The sequence below is a fragment of the Molothrus ater genome, chromosome 11, assembly GCF_012460135.2.
Source record: "Molothrus ater isolate BHLD 08-10-18 breed brown headed cowbird chromosome 11, BPBGC_Mater_1.1, whole genome shotgun sequence".
Taxonomy (NCBI): Eukaryota; Metazoa; Chordata; class Aves; order Passeriformes; family Icteridae; genus Molothrus; species Molothrus ater.
This window is the reverse complement of record NC_050488.2, coordinates 1,560,385-1,579,923: the sequence shown is the minus strand read 5'-3', so window position 1 is coordinate 1,579,923 and position 19,539 is coordinate 1,560,385. Positions and strand designations below refer to the sequence as shown.

Here is a 19,539-nt window from a genome sequence, read left to right as displayed (position 1 = left end):
TTTTCAGTTGCCTGTCAGACCCAGACAGCTTCTCTACCCAGCAGTGTGGGCAGCAGTTCAAGGGAGATGGTTCTGTCCTTCTGCTCTGCTAGGATCTCATCCGAAGCTCTGTGTCCAGCTCTGGGGCCCCAGCATAGGAAGGACATGGAGATGCTGGAGAGAGTCCAGAGGAGGCCCAGGAGCTGCTCCAAGGGCTGGAGCCCCTCTGCTCTGAAGCCAGGCTAGGAGAGCTGGGGGTGCTCACCTGGAGAGGAGAAGGCTCCAGGGCCACCTCAGAGCCTCTTCCAGGGCCTAAAGAGGCTCCAGGAGAGCTGGAGAGGAACTGAGGACAAAGGAGAATGGTTCCCCACTGCCAGAAGGTTAGATGAGATACAGGAAAGAAATTCTTGTCTGAGAGGGTGGTGAGGGCCTGGCCCTTAGAAAATGGAAAAGGGCAAATTTAATAAGGGGAGAGAAGAGAACCTCAAAAGTACCAGAATGGGAGGCTTTCTCTGATCCCCTGAAGTGTAGAGCAAATGGTTAAACAAGTCCTTCACAAAGAAGATACAGCTCAGCCTAGGATTAAAAAGAGTTATAGGCATGGGAGGGAGGTGTTCTGCCCTACTGGCAATATTATGCTTAAGGTACACATGTGAAGGGTGGCCAAGATATCCTTGATCCTGCCTCTCTGTAGCTCTTTTGAATTTCCTTCCTCTTTCCATCTCTATGATTATGCTCACAGAATTCCATTATTTAGTTCCCTAGTGTTTTAATTTCATTATTTGGCTTTAAAATGCAATAATATGACTGCAAGTGAAATAAATTCCCTGTTGGGATGTTTGAGTCAACACTTTGTGTGAGGAGACAGCCTCTCTCCTGTTCTGCATGAGGAGAAGCTGAGTAATGTTGGATGGGACAAAAAGTGCACCCTTGAGCTGCCAAGGATGCTGGCAGCCATGGGAAGCACCCCAGAAGGCAGGTAAATTCACTGTCCCTGTGCCAGAGCTAAATGACTGTCATTTATTTGGGCAGCTAATGCAAGAGGCAGCAAAGTTACACCAAGATAAGGAAGCAACACCCAAACTGTTTGTGAAAGATTTGTGGCTTGGCTTCCTCTGGGACTGTGCTTAGTTCTGATGGCTGCACCCCCTGGAGTTAGCTTTATTGCTCGTGCAAATATAATTTATTGTCAGAAGGGAAGTAAGTGCTGTGCAGGAAGGAGACAAAAACAACTGAGACTCTAAAATAGACATTTAAAACCTTATAACCCTTAAATGTTTGCTGGCCAGTGATTCCAGCTGGATTCAAGCTCCTATTTCTGCTACAGAACACTTGCATTTCCTTGTGCATTTTGTGAAACTGATGACTTGCACACTGCTCACAGAGGTCTTTCCCACAGGACTTAAGCTGTATCTATGAGCTGGAATCTGCAGTGGCCTCTAACCTGTTGCAGCACGGGCAGATGGTTGTTTGCTGAAACCTTCCTGAAGTGCCCCCACGAGTAAGCGCTCCACCAAGCACACAGCAAATACCACACTCACACGCAGCAGCTGCTTATGTGAGACAGCGGAGGCAGGAAGGTTCTTTGTATAGGTTTCCAGTGGTAGCTTATTTCACCTACACTCTGAAAGGGTCCAGGGACAAACACAGGGAGATGTAGAGGGTCCAGGACCACCTACTGTTACAAAGGGGCAGAGCCAACAGCAACAAGCATCTGCCCCTGCTGCAACAATTACCTGACAGTGTGAGCGGGGAAGAAGATTACAGTGACCAAAAGGGAAACACAAGCGTAAACAGACAGGGGTACAGACAAACGAGGGTACAAAGAACAAAGAAACTGCTAGAACCTGTTAACCACATATGGTTAACAGGCAGTTGAACAGCCAATGGGCCAACAGGGGGTGTGGCACTGAGGTTGACTGACAGCATGTCACAGGAGTCCATGGGAGAGGTTGAAGTCCAGTGGACATTCTTCCAGGGCATAGGTGCAGGAAGTCCCCTAGCAGGTCCACAGGCCTCCACAATTCCCCTTTATTTATTAAAAAGGCCTCTCCTATGGATTTCTGTAAACATTTAACTAAAGAGGAAAACATAAACAAGACTATGACTACAACTAAAATCCCCAAAATCCCTCTTACAAAAGATAAAGGCATCCACCCATCTGAGCAGACCATCACACTGCAGCAGCTCTCCATCAAGGATGACCCAAGAACTCTAAGGGACCTACACTAACCCATGCCCAGGGCTTTACTTCACACAGGCTGCACACCATCCTCTCATTCATTCCTGGCTGTGGGGGTCAGATGAGGCCCAGAGCTGGCACAGGGATGACTTCCATGTGAAGATGTGTACCCGAAGTGGCTTTGTTCCCTTCCCAAAGCTCTGCAGAATGTCAGTTTGCCAAATCTGTCAACTGTTTATTTACACACCTATTTTAAGAGGAGGATGCTCTAACAACTTTATTTGCTTCCTATCTTCAAAGAATTCAATTTTTTGGTTTTTTTGTAAAAATAATTAGCTGAGTATTTTTTTCATGGGTACAATTTGATTTGTGCTTTAGATAAGGAGCCAAGTGCAGTATTGAACATGTTTGTGAAGCTGGTTGTTCATTCTCCAGAATCTGTGCAGTATTTACCAGGACTATGTGTGATCAGTATACACTTTTTCTACATGCCCATTATTCTCTTGTGCCAGGAATGAGATACACAATTTTTTCATTATCTGCATCATCTTCTTGTTTTACTTACGCTGTTAAAATTTCCAATGATAGGGTAGCATAGAGCAGAACCAGGGGTGTGTAATTCACCAGGTACAAGGTGAATATACAGGAAGTTAAAACTGACCAGGGGTTTCCAGACCTGTGGATGCTCCAGGCTATCATAGAATATCCTGAGCTTAAATGGACCCTGAGGGATCATCCAGTCCAACCCCTGGCCCTTCCAGACACCCCAACAATCCCAACCTAGGCATCCCTAGGAGCACTGTCCAAACACTCCTGGAGCTCTGGCAGCCTCGGAGCCATGCCCATTCCCTGGGGAGCCTGGGCAGTGCCAGCACCCTCTGGGGGAAGTTTCATCCAAGTCAGTTCTGTTCCCATTTCACTGGTTTGGCTTAACTGGTTAGGAATAAAGAGCTGGGAATTTGCAGCACAGCTTCTGCTTTTGTGTTTGGAGTCAGATAATTCTTTTCTTCATCTCCTTCTAGCCAACAAAGTAATCATACCAATGATCATACTCTGACTATATAAATAAGATTGGAAAATATCCCATTTTATATGCAAAGCAACTCTAGAAATTATTAGCATACACACAAAAAGCCTTCATAACTCTGAGCAAACAAACATCTTGGTTTTCAGAGCTAGTTATACGTCCCCTAAAATCATCAGCAAATTGCTGCTGACTCCGAGGGACAGAGGAGCAGCCGCCCATCGCTCCCGGCGGAGCTCTGCCGGCTGTCACAACTGGACTCGCTCCCTCCCTCTTTTACTTTCGCTTCTCCCAGTTGCCCGTGACCTCCGCTTATCCCATCAAGGAGAATTGCATTGCGGCCGCCCCGCGTGGGACGTGTGCCGGGCACGGCACACACCCACCCTAAAACCGATGGATGATGTTCTACAGAAGCTGTAAGTGCACATTTGTAGCGAGGAATTTGGGCAAAACAAGGGTCTGAAAGGTGCAAATCTGTGGGAACAGGAGTTCAGAGACAGAGGGGCAGTGGCTCTGACGGGAGTGGCCAACCCGTCACTGCCTTCACGTTTTTCCCCCTTCTTAGAGCTTTTTTTTTGGTAAATTATTGACTGAAACTTACTGAAGGGAGCCTAGTGCGCTATCTGACCTTGTTAAGAAATACTTGATTGTATTTTCTTAAGCACAAAGAAAGACTGTTAGAGGAACTGCTTGCGCTATCTAGATTTAATTTGTTGCTAAAGAGATTCAGTCCTCTGGCGGTGGGAAAACAACAAAGCGTATTGTGATCCAACAGTTAACAGATAAAACACTACATGATAATGTTGCCAGGACAAGGGTGTTATTTAGTAAGTAAAATAGTTCACTTAAATAAACAAATCGGTCGCTTTAGCGGGGGGAAACAGTACTGGCTTTTGAGATTAGCTAAGCAGGAAATCAGTCTGCTGGGAAAAGAAACGTTGTGCAGGTCACTTCGCATGGCCACTAAATGCGGAGGCAGAACTCTGAAATGAATTAGAGTTTTGGAAGGGCACTGGGCTCTGTCAGGCAGCGGGGGCTTCGCGGCGTGCCGCTCTCTCCGCAGCGGGGTGAGGGACGCGATGCGGCTTCCCCACCCGGCTGCGCGCTGTGGCTGTCACGGGTTGTGACTGTCACCATGGGAGGGCGTTCGGGACCAGCCCCAGCCTGGTCCTTCCCTCCCTAGGAGCACGGGCACGGCGGCGGCCTCTGCTGTGGACGTGTGGCTCCGCCAGGATCTGTCTGTGCAAAGCGAACCTGACAGCGATCCTGCTGCAGAGGTCTTGCGTGCCACCGGCATGAGGAGGAGATATGTTTAACCTCTGCTTCTTGTGTATTTATCTGAGTTTGCAGGACAAAAATATCTCCAGGCAGTGTGGCACTGTATATCGCAGCATTCCTGAGGGATTGATTTTCGTTTCCACTTCACTCACTGTGCTTTGAATCACTGTGTGCTGAAAAACATTTAGATTTATATTAGAGATTTCAGTCTATATCGCACTAAGATGACCAGGTTTTCTGTTTAGTGATTTAGATTCTAGTAGTTTCAAAAGTTCTAAAAGCTTTTAAATTTAAAATTTCCAAAATTTCTAAAAGCTTCCAGGGAAACTTTTTAGTAGAGCACAAAATGCAGTGAATTCACAGAGGTATAAAGGGGTCATAAAAACAAATCCTCAGCATGACATTCTCCCACTGCTTCTTAGTATTAGGCAACCCCTCTTGCTGTAATGGTTTAATATGCATATGGAAGTGAATTGTAGAATACAAGAATGGTTTGATTGGAAGGGACCTTAAAGATAATTTTGTTCCAAACCCCTGCCATGGGGAGGGGCGCTTTCCACTGTGCCAGGTAGCTCAGCCCCATCCAAAATGATGTTAAAATATATCACAAAAGGAATTACAAAATTCCAAGTTACTTTTCACAAGATTTCTGTTTCTTTACTTAAATACATTGCCAAAAATCACACCAATGCAGGTGTGATCAAGGTCTCCATGTGCAATAATAATAATAATAATAATAATAATAATAATAATAATAATAATAATAATAATAATAATAATAATTATTATTATTATTATTATTATTATTATTATTATTATTATTATTATTATTATTATTATTATTATTATTATTATTAATATTATTATTAATATTAATATTAATATTAATATTAATATTAATATTATTATTTTAAAATGTATTTTCATGCTGTTAGGAAGATCTGGATTCCGGAGGGTAAATAGGATAAACTCAGGATGTATATACTCTACTAATCTTCTCAAGGATATGCACCGTGAATGTCACAGCAATTGACAATGCTTCAATCCTCTGCAGCATTTATCCCTAGCAAGGCATATTCTCTTCCATTCCTTGCTAGGTAATTAATTGTTGATGAAATTTGGGACAAATAGCAGGTTTTACATCCACAGATTTGCTTGTACTTTTTCACTCACAAAGTTAACTATCCCAACTAATTACGTGCTTCACTGAAACTCTTTCTATGAGAGAAATTGTCCCTGCTCCTTGGGCTTGAGTCACTACCTGCCCAATGTACCTTACGTGTCCAGCTGCACTTAAATGCGTGTTGTGCTGCAGCACAAGGAAAATATAAATTCTACATGGATGTTGTGAAGATGTAGACATGGTATTTTGGACACTGTAATTTCTTCTGGAAAAGGAAATCGCGGCTTTACGAATCATGCATTAATTGTTTAAAAACTTGTGGCTGTGCAAGTGTAAATTCATGCTTCTACACGGGACGGGCTGGTGAGCACAGACGTTTGAAGAAATGTTTTACCTCGGAGGTCAAGGCGATGGGAACGCCGGTGTGGCCTACGGGGGCGCTCAGGGGGGACCTGCCCCGGTACCGCCCCGGCTGCCCCCAGCCCTGCGCTCCGCTTCCCCCGCTCCGCGCTTCCCCCGCCGCCTCCGGGCCCGGGAGGCGGTGCCCTGCGCGGGCCGCCCCACCCCGCCCCGCCCCGTCCCGGCCTGGCAGGAAGGCCGAAGGCCGCCGTCCGAAGGCCGCAGCCCGCGGGCCGGGCGGGGCCGGGGCTGCCATGGCCGGTGAGTGCGGGACGGGCAGGGTCCGGGGATTCTCGGCGGCTTGGTGAGCGCCGCTGCGCTCCCAGGCCCGGCCGGAGCCTCCGGGGCCGCAGCGCCGATGTCGCGGTGTCCCCGCGCCCCGAAGCGGTCCCGCCAGCGCGGTGGCCCCGGCGGTTCGGTGCGCGGCCGCGGCCCGGCCGTGGGTCGGGCTGACCGCCCCGGGGCATGGCCGGCCCGGGCAGCGCTGCTGGGCCTCGCACGGGCGGGCCGTGGGACGGCGGGCGGGGCGGGGCCGGGCGCGGGGCTCGAGGCAGCAGGGGCGTGCGGAGCCCCAGCCTGGCGTGTCCGGTGTAGCCGGGCAGTGCCACGTTTCACACCCTGGCACACTGGCTGCCTGTTGTGTGGCAGCGAAGTCTGCTGTTTACTCCTAGCCTCCATCCAGCTCGCTGGTACTGTGCCTCTACACCTGGGGAGCACACAGGTTAGTTTTCCTGGTGACTCCGGTTGTTTTAGCCGTCTTTTGGAGCTTGGAGGATTGAGACTGTGTGTAACCTAATGTCGCACTCTAGTATCAAATGCTTTTTAATATTTTGCTCACTGCAGTTGTTGAAGTCTACAATTCCCTGATGGGTGGGTGTAGCCAGGTGGGTGTCAGTCTCCTCCCAAGCACCAAGTGACAGGATGAGAGGTAACAGTCTCAGGTTGCACACGGGGAGGTTTAGGTTGGATATTAAGGAAAATTCGTTCATTGAAAGGATTGCCCAGGCCTGGTATGGGTTGCCCATGCCTGCTACGGGCTGCCCGGGGCAGTGGTGGAGTCATCGTCCCTGGAAATGTTCAAGAAGCATATGGATGTGACACTCCACGACTCCATGGTTTAGTGCTGAACATGGTGATGATACTGGATTAATGGTTGGACTCAAAAGTCTTAAGGTTGTTTTCCAGCCTAAATGATTCTGTGATTCTCTTGACTTGCTGTCAGAGTCCCTTGACTTCTGGTAACTTGCCAGTAGCACATGGCAGTGGGCGACAGTAGCAGAGGAGGGTGGCATCTTGTTTTTCACCTCTCTGTCATCCTTTCAGCCCAGAGGAACAGACCAGTTGCTCTTCATGGGTGCATTTGGTAACCAGTGCCATCTGATCTTCTCAAGACCATTTCTCTGCAGCCAGTCTTCTTAAATCCTTGCCATTCCTTTCTTGTGATCTTGAAAGGGAAGAGGCAAAACTAAATTAGTGTTAAGCTAACATTTTGTTGAGAGAGTCTTTTTCCTCTTTCCTGAAATGCTTCTGAAAGGAGTTCTTACGGACACGTACAAATGGTTTGATCATCAGATCCAAACCTTCCAGGTTTTAGTTGCCAGCTTTTCTGTATATTTATGAAAATCACCCAGGAATTTTACAGGAAGTAGCAACTCGTGTTTGCACTGCACAGCAGACGCTACTGAGCTTTCTGGAATGGATGTTTGCAAGTTCAAGAGAACATCAGAGGGCTGCACTGGTTTTCATGTCTGTTGTATTTAAATTTATCTCCTTAATGATCCTGTTTGTTTGCTTGATAAACTTAAGACGGCTTTTAAGGGGAAAACAAACCAAAGATGAAACCATAATAAAGATACAGTGATGTCAGAGACAGTGTCCAGAGTCCTTATGTAAATATTGTTGGACTTATTAATTGGGAGTGTGTACCTGCCTGACTAAAGGTGATTGGAAGCTCCCAGGGCCTGGGTGTGGATGAGAGTGCTTGCATGTTGCAGCGGGGCAGGGAAGGACTGATCTCGGCCTATAAATTTGCAATGCAGCTGTATTTATTAATTTACTGTGATAAATATGAAGTGGCAGTGCAACTCCTTAGGGCCCTGTGGCTTTATCCAGAAAGGCAGTGAATGTAGATCATGAAGAAATGTAGGCAGGGGATGGTGAAAAAATCCTGTTTGATGTTTCTTGTACAGAAAGCAACATGAGGGTTTTATGCTAAAAATAGTTAAGCAGAAACAAAATTACAAAGGGGTTTTTAGCAACCAATGTAACTTGAAAGTTCTAGTTTGTGTTGTGCCAGGGGCGCTAGTGACAGCTTTCAGGAGCCACACACCTCAGCACAGGCATATAAAGCAGAGTGCTTTATATGGGTTTGTCCAGCGTTCTGGCTGCTGCCAGGGTCTGGCATATCCCTTCCTCTGTTGGGAATTGTGTCTGACAAACTCCCTGTTTGAAGAACTTAAGAAAGGGTGTCCCTGATGTTTTTTTCTGCAGGTGCTCTAGCAGAGACAGTCTGGCACCTTATGGTCATGTATGATAAGTTTTTTTATGAGCCTTATTATTTCCAAGAGCAGAATGACAGCGTCCCATTGGATGGGAGAAGCATCTTGCAGGTGCCTTAAATGTCATAATCTGATTTCATAAGTGATAGAGTATTTATCTGCAGTAATTCATTAACTTTAAGGCTGTGTTTGATTAAATATCCTTCAGAGCTTGACTTCTAAATGATTTATAGCCTTCTCCCTTTGGAAGGAGAGAGGCAGTAGGAGTGACCAGCCAGAAGTTCTGATTTGTGTAATTTCAAATGGATGAGTCTTTGAAAGCACATGGCAGTGTTATGTTTCCCTAACAGATAGTTCAGCTTGCTAATATTAGGTGGTGGTGATAATTTTATTTTAGCTATTTAATCACTGGTAGTAAAATGAAATGTATGGAATTTAAAATTGGCTTATTAATTAATTGCATTGGTTTCTTCTGTGTTATTTTATCTTTAGATCAGTCGTATTGTCATCGGCTGCAGCATGACATGTATTTCCTTACAAGCACTAGCCGACTGAATGAGCAAGTGGTTGATAAAATAGTTCTTCAGCTCAACAGAGTCTATCCCCAAATTCTTACCAATGAAGAAGCAGAAAAGGTAATTTGAGGAGTTTTGCTGTGTCTCTGACTGCTGTATTGCTTCTGCGGGTCACTACCCCAGCTGCCCTCTTCCTGACACAACTCTTGGTGCCACATGCAGCCAGCCTGCCTCACCTCCTGCTTGCTGACCACTTATGTCTGGCATCTCATGTAAGAGGAGCAGTCACAGGGCTGGCACGTTCTCTGTGCCAAGTGGTCATGGGAGAGAATGCTCTCTTCAGCAGCAGTTTAATGCCACGGTCCCTGCCATGATCAGGGGCACACAGTCACGCAGCCAGTCCCTGGGCAGGAGGGCACCCATCCTGTGACCACATGCCTGACATGCCTGTCTCCTCCCACGAGGTGCTGTGGAGTGGCACACAAGATGATCTGTGCTGCATCCATCTCTGCCCACAAAATCATCTATATTAGCTCAATCAGTTTTGGTAACGAATTAATAATTTTAAGTATTGGTAGAGAAGTGGGGGGTTTTAGTCCCATTAGTAAGCGTGGAGCTGTGGGAAGTGGGTGGAGTTAATAATATCTTGCAGTGGTGCCACCATGTATGGAGGAAGGCCACCCTCCCTGATGTGAACCTTTCAAAATGAGTAGCTCTTTCTAGGGAGAAAAAGCTTCTAATCTTGTGTGGAGACCAAATTAAAGTCAGCTAAGAGCTTCCACAATACTACTTACAATAGTTTGTACTTACCGTCTACTGGCTTCATGTCTGCAAAGAGTTTTGGTATATCAGTATTTGAACGTGAGGAAAAATAGGTCCAATTCTACCAGAATCAAACTTCATGGAGACAAATAGTGTTTTGTGGTGTAGAGCAGAGCTAGATCATTTACTGAGCCAGTCTTGCCACTTCCCTCAAGAGTTTCAAAATAAACCCATAAAGAATCTGAAACATGATTTGTGACTTCTGCACTTAGGCAGAAATGAACTGCTTTTTAATAGATTCAGGCAAGTTTGTGTCAACTCTATTGAATGTTTAGGAAGCTTATAATCTCAGCTGTATCTGGAAGACCCTGTGGGAATTTTGTCAGAATAAGGAGTATTGTGTAAAATCTGTGGCATTCTTGTCCCCCTCAAGCAGCAATTGTTCCCAACTCAGTATGCCTCAAAGGTTTTCCACTGTGCTGCTATGAAATATGGTGTTTTGCTGAGAATGGCTTTGGATTTTTTTTGAAATAAACTGAGAATGGTTTGAAGTGTAAAGCTAGAGATGCATTTTCCTTCTCTTTGTAAGGTCTGCTAATACTCATCACATTTAGCACTACAGAAAAAATGTATTTCCCACTGCAACTGTTTGCCAACCTGAGTAATGGGAATTTGTGCCTGTTGAAGTGGGTGTACAGCAGTTAATTGGCTGGAAACAATAAAAAACCATGAAATATGAAATCTTGGGATGATGAACACTCCAGTACTGGGACTAGGATAAGCAGTATAAAGTGCCTTTTAGGGGATCCTTACTAGGCAGCTAAGGGCAAACTTGAAAAAATCAAACTTTATTTCAAATTATAAGATTTGCTGAAATATTCTATCTACAGCTGCCAGAATTAAACTGTACAATAGCAAGTACCATCGCAGCTTGGATGCAGGGAAGATGTCAAATGCAGAGTGTCTTTCACTTGACTGGGATAGAAAAAAGGAGGAGAGGCAGAGACAATATGCTCTTCATCAGACTCTGCTGACCACATGGAGCTCAGGGCTGTGCACTGCATGTATGTCCCTTTTAGGTTTCCCTTTTTGGCCCATTCTTTTAGTAAATATCAAAGAAGCTCTATAAAGAAGCTACATAACTGGCATAGTGATGTAAAATTGATCTTTTCATCTGTGTTCTGTTTTAATCTCTTGTCTGATGAGCACTTTTCTCTTGCAGTTCAGGAACCCAAAGGCATCACTCCATACCAGGCTTTCAGATCTGTTAAAACACCTCCAAAAGAAAGGAGACAGACACTGTCAGGAGTTTTACAGGGCTCTGCAGATCAATGCTGAACAGCTGTATAATGACCTGCCAAGCAGGAAAATCTTGAGTAAGTTGACTTGTAAGTTGATTGAGTTGTGGATTTCCTCACCAGTGTATTACAAAACCTAATTTCAGATGTAGTGTAGGTCATTTAAACAACCTAAACAGATTATAAATAATACAAATAAAGAAGTTACTTAAATAATTTTTGGGGTGTACCTTAATTCCTTCTGACTTGAGTTTTCCAAAAGCTGTAAGGGGATTTTGTAATGTAAAATTGTAATTTCCTTAATTTTGTCTTTCATTTTGAAAGAAGTCATTTGTATCTACCCTGCACAAACTGGTGGAGGACCATTTTCTTGCCTGCATGGGGAGGCTGCAGAGTTACCCCATTTCCATACCTGAACCCTTTTGAACTGGAGAAGTCTGGGCCCATCCTGCCTCAGAATCTCAGATGAGCCCCAGTCCCAACTGACTGAGCCTCGCAGCAACTTGAAGGCAATGCTTTGATCTGATGTTCACCTTGCAGAAGTTGTGCACTTTGGAGAACAGGCTCTTCAATCAAATTGTCTTGGATCTATCATTTTTATTTTGGTAGAGGTCAAGAAACAAGTTTTTCTACCAGGCTGACTAGCAGTTAGCAGACAGCCTTTATGAATTAAGAGCAGTTTGAGAAGTCTTGGTGTAATCACTAAGAAGAAAAATTTTAAGACTGTTTTGATGTTTAAGAGTTAAAGCTTTTTAAATGTTCAATAGCATATTCCACAAGCCATTTTTGAAAATGTATCTTTACAAGGAGACTTGGATAGGGTCTGTGGGATGTTTTCACCTTTAGCTAGAGCAGAAATGTGCTCATCCTTGCACATGACTTATGTGGTGACTCTGCGCTTTCCTCAGGTAGCCATGAGTAGGCAGGGTGAGGGTTTCTCATGTTCAGACTCTGCATAGCTAATACCTGTGCTAGAAGTGCTTCACGTTAAACATACAGCTCCTTGTGGCACCCAAAAACAGTTTTTCTGCTGCTGCTGCAAACTGCTGACTTCAGTAAACATGAAAAGTCATTAAATTCTCTGTTATCTTGGTACACTCTTTTATGTTACCATCCTCAGAAGGATAAGGATAATTTAAAGAACTGAGTTAAAACTTTACTGTGTGCTGAGATTCGGCAGTTTCTTCTGTTGACCTAAGAAATAAATATTTAGATGATTGTGTTAATATGCTTGCTGCTTCTTAGAGTTCTGTAATTAAAACAAATGTCTGCATTCTGGATTGAATGGTTAAGAAACATCTGTGCAGCTTTTTAAGCTGAAACTGCAAACACCTTTATGCTTCAGGAAAAGCTCCTTCTGTCAATATGAGGAGTAACTTTTCATTTAAATGAACTTGGACATTTTCAATATCAAAGGCATTATCCTTCAGACTTCCAACACACAGAATTTGTTACTCGAATTTTTACTTCTTGGAAGTGCTTAAGGGGTGTTACGGGCCAAAATCTATGGGGTCCTGAGCACTCTGGTCAGCGGAGGTGTCCCTGCTCATGGCAGGAGGTTGGTTGGAACTGGGTGGTTTTCAGGGTCCCTTCCAACACAAACCATGCTATCATTCTATAGTGCTCTTAGCAGTAGTTGTTAAATTTAGCACAAAGCATTTACAGAACTGCCACTAGAATTTGTAAATATGAAGAACAAGGAGAATCACTAACATGGGGCTTTTCTTCTAAATGCAGGCTGAGCTGAAACAAGCAGCATTACAAACAGCTGGAGAAATTATCAATGAGGACATAGATGAACCATCGATGGTTCATGGATGAACTCTGTAGTTCTGTAATAGATTACATGCAGCTATACATAGGACATATGTATGCATGCTGCATGTAAAGATTTTTTTCAGCAGAGGAAATCCTTTCAAATATTTCTTTTTCATTTTTATGACATCTTTAAAATTCATGCTAGAACAAAATTTCTTTGCCTGAAGTGTAAATTGCCAATGAAGTATCTGGTAATGTCTGAACATTCCACTAGAGGGGAGGTAAGGCACATGGTATGGGCAGCCTCAGAGCTGTTGAAGCAAATGGGTGTTTCCAAGGGACTCAGAAAATGTTTTTATTTCTCTCCATGCTGACATAGACTTAAAGGATAAAGGCTTGGATCAGCCCCATGCAGTGATAGAAGTGGCAGAGATTTGTCTGTGCTCTCCTGTGCAGTGTGAGGATTCCTAGTTGGAATTTCTAGGAAGGACATCAGCTCCTCAAAGGGGCAGGCTGGGTGAGGCTGCTAGGGGCACACCAAGCTTGTGGGAGCTTTGCAGCAGTCCTTGCTGCTCTGGTGACTCTCAGGCTTCACAGCAAAGGGCACCAGGTGCTTCTGTCCTGCTCCAGGGCCATGCCCTGTCCCCCCACAGAGAGGGATATCCTTAGCAGGGGAGATGGATGTTCCCCTGTCGCTGTCTGGGTGGACTGGGCAGTTTTCGAGGCACCTCTCCTACATCCTGGTGTCATGTGAGAGAAGGAGAGCAGTTGAAGCCAATCAGTCTTAAATTCTTCCCTATTGACAGCCAGATTCAGAACTCTTAATTTTTTTCCTTTCCTTTTTTAACCCTCCTAGCCCTTTGACAGTTGGACTTGGTGATCATAGAGGTCTTTTCCAACCTTTATGATTCTGTGATTGCATGACAACAAAAAGCTTTGGCTAAAACAGTGTTGCAGATCAGTGATGTGTTAGGAAAAGTCACTCTTCTGCCATGTCTGGTGACAGCTGTGCATCCCCCTTCTGCAGACAGCATAATCTCCACATCTGTGTGGCAAAGGCAGCTCTGAAAGGGTCTTTCTGCACAGACTGGAAACTACTGAACACCTTGTCCTATGGCCAGCCTCCTTTTCTACTAGAATTTGCAGAAAGATAGAGGCTGAAATTACTTGTGCCAAATGTTAACATGTAGAACCTACAGAGTTTTAAAGAATGCCTTCAGCTGAGACCTGCATTTAGTAAATAATCTACACCAAGAAGTTCTTTCTATGTGCTTTACCTGCTAAATACATCAATTCCCAGAGATTTGCTCAAAAACAAAGGATGGTGATACATTAAATTATAGAGATGTTTTGATATTAGTGCATCTGTTAACAAAGAGTTTCTATGTATTACAATGAAAACTGCTGGTATTGTGAAGGATTATCTCCTGCTTTCCTAACTTAGGAAAAAAGTGTAATGTTATTTATGTGGTCAGTGCTTAAGCTGATCAGAGGTGGGACTGCAGCTATTTGTAGTTGCATTCAGATGACTCTATGCCTGTGTCTTTTGGTCAGTCCAACTTTAACTCTAGCAATGGTTTACCATTGGAGGGGTTAATACTTTATGTCAATATTGGATATTTTTCTGAAATACGGTGTTTTGCACCATTTTGCATGTGCTGATTATGTTTGTTTGTTTGCTTGAGCTGAGTACTAACTTTTCATGTATTGCTTTTATTTCTAGAAACCCCAGATCCCACAGAGATAGACACTGACAAGGAGCAATATATGCTAAATGACAGGGGTAAATAAATCATACAGTGTCACCGGATGGAATGGCTTTGCAGATTATGATGCAATTTATTATATCATGTAATTTGCGCTGTATATAGCAACTACTTTGGCTTATGATGTGTTTACTGTCACAAGTTAAGTAGAACTAATGGAGGAAAATGTTCTGAGTTACTGTCGAGGAAACCAGTGCCAGGAAATTGAAGAGACTGTAGAGTTTAATCAATATTTACAATGGTATTACTTACACTATTACAGCTAAACTCTTAATTTCCTGTGATTTCTTCAATGCCTGAACAGTAAGGTCTATTCATTTTGCATAAAGCCATCAATAACTTTTTGATCTGGCTTTCAATTTTTTTCATTTTTTTTAAGCTCTCAGTTTAACTACAAGTCATTTGAAAGCAATGATGGAAAGGCAGGAAAAGCTTAAATATATTTTCCTTAGGAAAACATATTAATTAGTTTCACTTTCCTCTGTTCAATGCCAGATCACAGAGACAAATATTTTTTTCATGGTAGGATATTTTGAAAAGGAAGATCTCAAATAAAGATGAAGAATTCTCACCATTTATAATGAACTATTGTGTCATTTAAGTTCAGTATTTTATTTAGAGATTTAGATACAATAATGAGAGATTCAAAACACCTTCTGTGAATTATGCCTTTTTTGCAGTTTCCTGAGAAAAAACTGAAATAAGTAACAGAAACACTGTTTAACTCAATGTATATTTTTGTCTGTGGTGGTGGTGTTTCTGTGAATATTGAACCAAATTGCTGTTCAGAGTTTACACATTGCTGATGCTGTCTGCAGCATAACAGTACAGGATGAACAGAGAAAGTGTTTGGAAATAAGAAAATGAAGGTGTTTTGGGTTTTTTTGTTTGTTTGTTTTTTTTGGGCTTGTTTTGTTTTGTTTTTTGGGTTTTTTTTTCTGACCTGGCCTCAGACTAGAGATTGTTTGGCCACTAGCCACCCTCCTTGGGAGGTTACATGCCAAAGAACAACCAAATCTGTGCTCCTTTGGTGTTTCTCCAATGTCCTTGTCCATGCAGTCAGCTCCAGGAATTTGTTGAGGCAGTACACTTGACCTTAAATTGAGAGGTGTAGCTTAATTGTATCTACAAGTAGATGTGTAGTTTAATTGTATCTCTGTTTCTAGTGAGATAGTAACTACAAATAGAGTGTTACGTAATAAAGAAGCAGATATAAATCTTAATGCTGTTTTGTCAGTGGCTAAGTGTGAATTTGAAAGGTTTTATTGAACATCAGTACTGACCATCACCATTAAACTGTGTGTAATTCCAGGCAGGCAGTTTCCAGGAGGTTTGGTTTGGAAACTTTTCCTTAAATGTCGTAGTCTGTAGCTGGTAGGTGAGCAGAGGGGAACAGGGAATGGTGGCAGAGCAACTGTAGTAAAAATTAATTGCAGTCTAATAAATGTGCTTCACAGTACATTAGCTACAGAACATACAGAATTGTGAATATGTTAGCTTCATTTGAATATGCTTAATTATGCATATTGATAGCAATTGTTGATTTGTGAGCTGAGCTAAACTTCTGGTGCCCTGCTCTGTCTCAATGTGTTTTCTTGCCATTTTCTGTAGGCCCAGTGTTTTTCCTGGCGTGTTTCAGCGTGGCTGCAGGACTGGCCCTTTTCTGGTACTGCTGTAACTCAGGTGAGCTTCTCAGGGGCTTCTCCTGCCTGCCTTCCCTCAGCAGGGATGGAATGAGCTGGGCTCCTCATCTGACAGGGCTCCCTAACAGGGTGGGTCAAGGCGTCATCATTCATTAATGAGCTCCGGATACAAATTGCACAGCAAACATGCTGAGGTATAAATAATGGATATTTTGCCTACAGAAGATGCCACCAATAGGGGCACTTTTTAAATGCAGTAGTCATGTGAACTCCTGTTGCTATAGCAATGGGTCATGATTCCCAGCAGTCATGGGACACGCCCAAAACCTTCTGGCTCCACACCCCTTGGGAGCTGGTGGAAGCCTGGCCAGGGCTGGGGGATGCTGGCTGGATTTGCTGAGTTCCAGCAGCTACAGCTGCCCCATGCTGCTGGCTCTGGGTGTTAGCTCTAACTGCCACCTGACAGTCCATACTGGCTCCACACCATCCAGTGCTGTGCTCAGGGGTGAAGCTGCCCCCTTCCCTAACTGATCAATCTCCTCTTCCTGTCTCAGGAAGAGGAGATTGCAGCAATGAATCTGAACAGATTCCTTGTTTACCTCTCTTGGCAGTTGATTTCTACAAATTGAAGGAAATGGGCTTTCCTCTAGAGTTATTTTTAGTTGGTTTTTATTTTTTGCAGATGCTGCTTCCTAGATAAAAGGAAATCTAACTGCTCACTTTCTCTTTTTCCTCTCATCATTCCGTTTTAGAAACGCAAGTCATAGGAAGAGCCAGGAGAATCTTGGGTTTTTCTCCTATTATCATAGGAAGACATGTTAGAAATATTTGTATGTTGTATTTGGAAGACATGTCAAGAAATTAAGGAAAAGCTGTATCTTTGCTTGTCTGTACAGTACACCAAAGGAAGCCAACAGTGGATAAAAATGTCCTTTACTCATACCAAAGATTTTATTAACTGGCTTAATCAATAATTGCCTTGCCTCCAGATGTATTCAAAATTTCAGCTATAAATGTCCTTCTTTATAGGAATGGACCGTGTATTTTTGTAAATGCTTGAAGTATTTATTGTTTGTATAAAAAATATTTTTATTATAAGCTTTAAAATGATCTCTTAAGTGAGCATGGGTCTGAAGCCATGTTTGCGTATGTGTTTTCTATACTGGAATGAAGGATCACAACTGTTTGAAAAACTCTGGCTTTCCTTTTGTGAGAAGTAATTTAAGAAAAGAACTTAAACACATGCACTCAAAGCCCTTACTAAGAAATGGATCTCCATCTCAGAACTGTTTTGTCTAGACCCTTTATAATCACTGCCTGAGCTCAGGTGTACTGGTACCTGTAAAAAGTTTATGGGTGCCAGTTCCCTTGATGTGTGCCTTGTATTCATTGTGTCTTCTGATTCCCTGTTGGTGCCTCATCCCAGTCTGCCTTGTTCCCAGTCTGACACAGCTGCTGGCCCTGGTTTGAATGCCCTGGAGCTGTTGCAGGCTGCTTCCCAGCCCATGGGCCGTTCCAGGGAGTGGAATGTCTGACCTGAAGCACTTCAGACTACCAAGAAAATGTTCCAGATTCATTTGGCTTTCCCTTTCCCAGTGAAGTAAAGGGAGACTACAGAGAGACCTGGACACATGGGAGGGCTGAACAATCACCAACTCAGTGAAGTTCTACGAGGGAAAGTACCAGATTGTGCACTTGGATGGTGCAACCCTGGATGTATGGACAGGCTGGGGAATGAGATGCTAGAGAGCAGCACCATGCAAAGGGACCTGGGAATCCTAGCAGATGGAAAGTTGGATATGAGTCAGCAGTGCCCTGGCAGCCAGGGGGGACATCCCTGTTCTGGGGGGCACCAGGCCCAGCATGGCCAGTTGGGCCAGGGAGGGATTGTCCCTCTCTGCTCTGCACTGGGGCAGGCTCACCTCGAGTGCTGGGGGCAGTTTGGGCATCACAATATAAGAAAGATATTAAACTACTAGAGAGCTTTGGAAGGACACTTCCAGGGATGGGGCAGCAACAGCTTCTCTGGGCAACCTGTGCCAGGGCTGGGGGAAGAATTCTTTCCCAGTATGGTACAGGAAATTTTACTATGGCTAGGGCTACATTTTCCTCCCTTCCTGAGGTTGCTTGAGATGAGGATATCTCTCAGGGAAAAAAATTATCCAGAATGAGCTATGCCAAGGGTTAGAGCTGGAAGGAGGAAGAAAAAGTGAGTCTAGGTTCATCCTAGTGTTAAAGGACCTAACAGCAAAGAATAGAAAACAATTTGTTCTTTCATTAGTGCCAGTTATTAATATGAACAGTGAATGTCAGGCTGCTTATACAATTGGCATGTGCACAGGCTGGGAGACATTCTTAGAATATTTTTCTTTCAGGAGCTTGCTTCTCTGCAAGCACATCTATGCAGCACATATGGACAGAGATAATTCCATTTTCAGCTCCTGGAGGAAGCACATGTGCACCTGCATGGGAGTCAGGTCCTTTTAGGCAAACAGTGTTACAGACTTGGGAATAAATCAAGCAGGGTCTTGGATGAAGCTGTTTAGCTGCAGAATTCTGGTTTCCCTGGCAAGTCAAGAACAGCTTGGCCTTTGCTGCTGAAACTGTGCTGGTACTGATTTATAAACATGGTTCACACTTTGTGCAGGGAAGTTGTCCTGGCTGGGTTGTAGGTGGTTCCATGCCAAGGGTGGAGACCATCCTGGTGAACACTGTGGCTGCCATGCTGTAGGCAGGAATTGTCCAGGAGCTAAACAGGTACTGGCCTGAGCCATGGTAATGGTTAAGGCTGAGTATGGGACTGTCTGTGTGCAGAGAGCTGGGAAGCAAAGTGATAGATCCTACAAAGAATTTGCACAATTCTCTTTAAAGCCAGACTGCTATTTAAAGGACTTGGTGAAGGATGATGTGCCTGATGAGCTGGAGTGGGAATGGAGTGATGATTCATTCTGGGATGCACTGGGCTGCTTTACAGCTGCTGGATGGAATTGGAAGTTACAAGTGCCTTTGCCAAGACAAAGTTATTCCTTTTGTTTCTTTCAATTGTTGTTATTTTTCTCATATTGTAATAAATTGAAAACATATTTGATCAAAATGTGCCATTGTGGATGCTTTTCCCTGCCATTCTGTGTGCACAGATGTTACTCCATGTTATGCCATGCCTTGGCTGTGCTGGCAAGAATCAGTTTGCTGCACTTCACAGGGCCTGTGTCCTGTATTAATTTCTCTGAATTACATCCTTTAGAAATTACTGTATTTCTTTTTTTAATGGGGTGAAGCTGTCAATTAAATTGAAATAAAATCTGGGAGAAGAA

At 43.8% G+C, this 19,539-nt stretch overlaps 1 protein-coding gene across 5 annotated transcripts in view; it reads left to right on the top strand.

Moving 5' to 3' along the window:
* The window catches only part of CARD19 (caspase recruitment domain family member 19), a 20,918-nt gene extending 1,379 nt beyond the window's left edge, over positions 1-19,539 (top strand). The window contains exons 1-6 of one of the 5 annotated variants that reach the window (XM_036390914.1): positions 3,495-3,601; positions 8,976-9,118; positions 10,983-11,136; positions 14,540-14,599; positions 16,194-16,265; positions 16,978-19,539. In XM_036390914.1, the coding sequence (XP_036246807.1) occupies positions 3,583-3,601; positions 8,976-9,118; positions 10,983-11,136; positions 14,540-14,599; positions 16,194-16,265; positions 16,978-17,090 (561 nt within the window). In that variant the 5' untranslated portion in view covers positions 3,495-3,582 and the 3' untranslated portion in view covers positions 17,091-19,539. Of the gene's footprint in view, positions 1-3,494; positions 3,602-6,150; positions 6,247-8,975; positions 9,119-10,982; positions 11,137-14,539; positions 14,600-16,193; positions 16,266-16,907 lie in introns of those variants that run through there. The other 4 variants (XM_054516053.1, XM_036390915.2, XM_036390916.2 and 1 more) reach the window with 4 other exon arrangements.